Source organism: Gopherus flavomarginatus, chromosome 1 (genome assembly GCF_025201925.1).
Source record: "Gopherus flavomarginatus isolate rGopFla2 chromosome 1, rGopFla2.mat.asm, whole genome shotgun sequence".
NCBI classification, from domain to species: Eukaryota; Metazoa; Chordata; order Testudines; family Testudinidae; genus Gopherus; species Gopherus flavomarginatus.
Window position 1 is genome coordinate 367,173,416 of NC_066617.1, and position 5,611 is coordinate 367,179,026.

General features: G+C 48.3%; 1 protein-coding gene across 1 annotated transcript; it reads left to right on the plus strand.

Moving 5' to 3' along the window:
* The first annotated feature begins 1,170 nt into the window (after positions 1-1,170).
* Positions 1,171-2,127, plus strand: LOC127043964 (olfactory receptor 51G2-like). Its single transcript, XM_050938275.1, has one exon. The coding sequence runs from the start codon at positions 1,171-1,173 to the stop codon at positions 2,125-2,127; it is 957 nt and encodes a 318-aa protein (XP_050794232.1).
* The last annotated feature ends 3,484 nt before the right edge of the window (positions 2,128-5,611 follow it).

Below are 5,611 nucleotides of genomic sequence, written 5' to 3' on the forward strand. Positions count from 1 at the left end.
TGAAAAAAGGCGTAAGCTGCTACTGCTAGGAGTGTAGTCCCCAAAAGTCCCCAGGAGGGTCTTGGAACACTGCTGCAGGACCTGTCCATTGGTGCAGCTACTTTGACTTCAGTGGGATCGCTCGTAGCATATGAGAGGAGAACTGAGCCCACCCAGGATGACCCCATCTGCAGCTTTCACTGAAACCAAGAGTTTGCAATAAAGGCCGAACTTGCTGTTTCAGGTTCTCCATGCAAATTGGTTTCCTTTGAAAAGAGTCAATTGTGTGCACGGACTGTGAAAGAGTGAGGGGGAGGAGGTGGATATGTGTGTGCTGGAAGTAGTGGGGCAGGGAGGGAAGAAAGCAACTGCTCCCCATAGGCCAACAGTACAAAGAACACTGCCAGGTCCACTCCAAGAAGCCACTGGGAGCTGTGAGGGTGCCGCACTTCTGCCAATAGGGCTGATTTAACTGGGTGTCTAAATGCAGATTTGGGTGCCTAGCTTCTGGCATCTACCTTTGAACCCACAGTGTATGTTCGGTACCTTCTCAGCACCCATTCACCAATGCTGAACAGTCTTTCAGGGGTAAGGATGAGGCTCATCTGTGTCACTGGGCCAGCTCCAAAACCCTCTCTCGGTGGTCACTGAGTCCTTACTCCCATGGATTGCAGTGGAAGTTTCTCCTGAGTAGGGACCTCAGGAGTCGACCCCCGGTGAAAGGTGTGTGAGCTCTGGAATGAGACGATAGAGATGTATTAACTTGATTGAAGCTGTGGTACGTTAGAAGTACACAGCTCTGATCTATAGTTCCCAAGAAGCAGTGATGGAGTCAGTTAGCCAATGACAGGGTGGGGTTTTGCTGCCTCAGGAGAAATCATAAGTGATGCACAGAATGCACAACTTCATACAACAAAGAGAGATTGCAAGGTCCTTGCAGCTAGTCAAAACTAAACAAGATGCCTTTCTAAAAGGGAAAAGGTGTTTTTTTTTCTCTCTCTCCAGTAACAGCGAATCCCAAATTCACTGCTGCAGCAACTGCTTGGGAATCAGTGGAGGTACACCTGGGAAGAGTTTGGCTCAAGGACTTGTACTATGTTGTGAATAGATTCTGTGGCACCCAGTCACGGCTTTAATAACAAAATTGCTTCTCGTTCTAGGCAACGGTGTCGCTGACCCGGGCGCGGCAGCATGGCAGCTTTCAATCACACCTCAGCCAGCCCTGCAGTATTCCTCCTGGTGGGCATACCAGGGCTGGAACAAGCACACGGCTGGCTAGCCATCCCTTTGTGCTCCTTGTATATTGTGGCAGTCCTAGGGAACTGCACCATCCTGTTCATTATACGGGTGGAGCTGAGCCTCCACCAGCCCATGTACTATTTCCTGAGCATGCTGGCACTCACCGACCTGGGCCTGTCAGCTTCCACACTGCCCACAATGCTGAGCATCTTCCTGCTTAATTCCAGGAAGGTTAATGCCGATGCTTGCTTCGCCCAGCTGTACTTCATCCACACCTTCTCTGTCATGGAGTCAGCCGTGTTGCTGGCCATGGCCTTTGACCGCTTTGTGGCCATTCACAAGCCCCTGAGGTATGCCTCAATCTTAACCAACGCCACTGTTGCCAGGATAGGGCTGGTTCTCATGGCAAGGAGCGTGGTCATGGTAATGCCAACCCCTATTCTCCTCCGGCGGCTGCGGTATTGTCTTCCCAATGTCCTCTCCCACTCCTTCTGCCTGCACCAGGATGTCATGAAGCTGGCCTGCTCCAACAGGATGATCAACAGCATCTATGGCTTGTTTGTGGTCATCACCACGATGGGCTTAGATGCGCTGCTCATTGTACTATCCTATGTCATGATCGTTATGACTGTGTTGAGCACTGCATCCAAGGAGGAGCGCCTCAAGGCTCTGAACACCTGCGTTTCCCACATCTGTGCCGTCCTGATCTTCTACATACCCATGATTGGCATCTCCATGATCCATCGTTTCAAGGAAAGTGCCTCTCCCCTCATTCCCGTCCTCATGGCCGATGTCTATGTGCTGGTCCCACCCGTGATGAACCCCATCGTGTACAGCGTGAAGACCAAGCAGATCCGCAGAAGGATAGTCCAGAGGTTCCAGAGAAAGAGGATCCCAAATAAAGACTGAGGGGGCTTGTTCACACTGGCCCTGCACCCATGCCATCATTCACACGTGTGTAAAATTCATCTCTTTGGATCTGGTAGCATTTGCACCCACTTTTCACAGGTTTATAAGTCGTCATGAGGTGTGAGGCTGTGGCAGAGTCAGGCCCATCGTCCAATGGGATTCTCTGTCAAAGACAAATGGGGAAAACAATGTAAGGATTTCCCAGAGGTTAGCCGCTGGATGGCTACTGGTAGCCCTAGGGGGAGAACAACTGCTATGCTCCTCAAGACATCCAACTCCCCTGACTTCAGTAAAGTTATTCCTGAGATACTTGCTACGATGCTGGCCTGACAGTTGCTTCATTTCTTGCCTCAAAATCATGTGCACAATTTCAAAGTGTGGTTAAACAGCTGCCAGAGGCATCCCACCCAGAGGTGCCTGCACGTAGAGAGGCAGTGTGATCTAGCAGATAGAGCATCGGATAAGACTTAGGTTCTAATCCTGGCTCTGCCCCTAGTCTGTTGGGTGATCTTGGCCAAGTATCTTCATCACCCTGTGCCTCAGTTTCCCCATATGTAAAATGAGGGTGCTGACACTGACTGCCTTTTAAAGCACTTTGAGATGTACTGAGGACAAGTGCTAGATATTACTACTAAGCGCTGAGTGAGTGATCCCTGTATAGCCAGCTCCTGTGTCCCATCCCACCCCAGGCCCATATAGCTGGGACACGGCTTCAGTGCAGCCAAGTGCACCAGATACCTCCAAAGGCCTATTTTAGCCTGTAAGCGCATCATGTCCTGCTTTGTGTCCTTCCCATCCCAGGTACACTGGCAAAATAATAATAAATCCTGATCTGAACCCAGAACCGTCAAGTGAGCTTGATCTTTTTTTTATTTCTTTTCAACTAGGCAGAATTACCCCATTGAAATCCCAGCCACCTTCTGCTGTAGTTTAGGAGGATGCCACAAAAGGATGGGATGGTTTTACATGTGACAGCACAACGTGTAGAAGAGTTCTTACCTCTTTAAGGTCCAAGTCATATTTTTCTGCTACTGTCCTGTGCCTAGGAAGAGGAAGGATTTCTGTCAGGATTTCTGTATTTTATGAGGTCTGTGCACCTGTTTTTCAGTTAGCTGGTAGCAAGAGCCGATTTTTTTTCTTTTCCCTTTTCTCAGCTCTTCCTCAGAGGAGGGATGAAAGGGCTTGAGGGTGCCCCACGAGAAGGAATTCCCAAATGCGCCTTCCTGTGCTCTCCAAGGGGTTCTGCACTTGGGTGGTGGCAGCACTACTAACCAAGCCAGGAGGATCTGTATTCATTTTTTAAAGTCCTTGTGGGCCTCCCTTCTGCACTCAGAGTGCCAGAGTGGGGAATCAGCCTTGACACTGGAATATATGGTTTCTTTATCCTCTAAACCAGGTCCTATCTTGCCTTGGGGGGAATCTCACAATTGTCCCACTCTTGGATTTGGGAACAACACCCCATCTATGCTAATGCTTATCACTAAGTAGCTCTGATGGGACATCTCAGTGGCTTCCCTTTGGGTGCTTGTGACCAGAGCAATCAGCTTCCTTAAAACAAATAGGTTTATTAGTAAACAGCAAAAAGTATTACATAAAATAGTTTTAAAATAACATGCAGCTGTCACACATGTACACTCATCTGTCTCGCGTCTCACTACAAGCTAAGTTAGACAGGCTTTGCTCTGGAGATAGAGGAACAGAACTGGCCCAGCTTACATTCTTTTGGGAAGCCAAGGAGCTCTTGGGACCCAGCCTAGTTTCCCTGTGTCTCTGAGAACATCTTCCCATCTGTTTGCCCCTTTCTTGAGGAAGCAGCCTGTGCTGAAACCTGTGTGAGTTTGAGCCCAGGCACCGCTGTGCTCAGCTGTGTCCGTGTTACAGGGTAAGAAGCCTATTATAGACAAATGTCAGAGGTGTTGCTCTTTGGAACCCTGACACAGCCCTGTGTGATAGACCTCTCCCTCCTCTGGGATGCCACCTGATGTACTGGTGTATCACTGAGCCCACCTGTTCCACCAGCTTGGGTTCTCTTACACTGTCCTGCTGAGCCAGGCTGTCATAAACAGATAGCTAAGGGTTAATGTTCTTTTACCTGTAAAGGGTTAACACAGGGAACCTGAAACACCTGACCAGAGGACCAATCAGGAAACAAGACTTTTTCCAATCTGGGTGGAGGGAAGTTTTGAGTGTGAGTTCTTTGTTCTTTGTCTTGTGTCTGACCCTCTCGGCTCTGAGAGTGATTTCTCTATCTCCAGCTTTCTAATCTTCTGTTTCCAAGTTGTAAGTACAAAGATAGTAAGACAATAGGTTTATATTGTTTTTTTGTATTTACATGTATGTAGTTGCTGGAGTGTTTTGAATTGTATTCTTTTTGGATAAGGCTGTTTATTCACTTTTTTTTCTTAAGCAATTGACCCTGTATATTTTCACCTTATACAGAGACTATTTTTAATGTATTTTTCTTTCTTTTTATATAAAGCTTTCTTTTTAAGACCTGTTGGAGTTTTTCTTTAGTGGGGACTCCAGGGAATTGAGTCTGCAGCTCACCAGGGAATTGGTGGGAGGAAGAAGTCAGAGGGAAAATCTCTTTGTGTTAGATTTACTAAGCTTGACTTTGCATACCCTCTGGGTGAGGGGGGAAGAGAGATTAGCTCTCTCGGTACTTCTGTTTTCCAGGACTGGAAACAGGGAGGGTGGAATCCCTCTGTTTAGATTCACGGAGCTTGCTTCTGTATATCTCTCCAGGAACCCAGGGAGGGAACACCTGGAGGGGAGGAGGGGAAAGGGAAATAGTTTATTCCCCTTTGTTGTGAGACTCAAGGAATCTGAGTCTTGGGGTCCCCCAGGGAAGGTTTTGGGGAGACCACAGTGAACGAGGCACTGTATAAATCCCTGGCTGGTGGCAGCGTTATCAGGTCCAAGCTGGTAACTAAGCTTGGAGGTTTTCATGCTAACACCCATATTTTGGACGCTAAGGTCCAGATCTGGGAAAAAATGTTATGATACAGGCCCTCAAGCCTCCTACAGCACACACACAGGTAGGGACACATCCAGCTGCAGAAAGCCACAGACACTGAGATCAGCTCTGCATAGGAAGACTCAGCTCAGGAATTGCCTGGCGCTGAAATACACACCCCATCAGGAGTGTAAACCCAAAATTGTATTGTCCTGCGCTGCACAGAGAACTGTCCAGCAGTCCCTCCCTGAATGTGGAGGAATATACACACAGCTCCTCTGGTCCATTATGAATTCCATAAACTGGGTTTTAGATAAAGCACAGGCCTGCCTTGCGATGTGTCTGTGTCTGGGTATGCAGAGTGTGCAGTTAGGAATGAGTCACAACAAGCTGTAAGTACCTCCTTGCCAGGGAGTGTGGTGGGCAGAATTAATTAAAAGGCTGTTGTTGTGGGCAGGGGGCCTTGTGAGCTGCTCATCCTGCCCTCCGGAGCTCAGGGAAGCTTTTCTAAAATCAGTTTTCTTTGGA

Bases quoted from the DNA above. Each gene is read 5' to 3' on its own strand.
- LOC127043964 (XM_050938275.1), top strand. From the start codon at position 1,171: ATGGCAGCTTTCAATCACACCTCAGCCAGCCCTGCAGTATTCCTCCTG.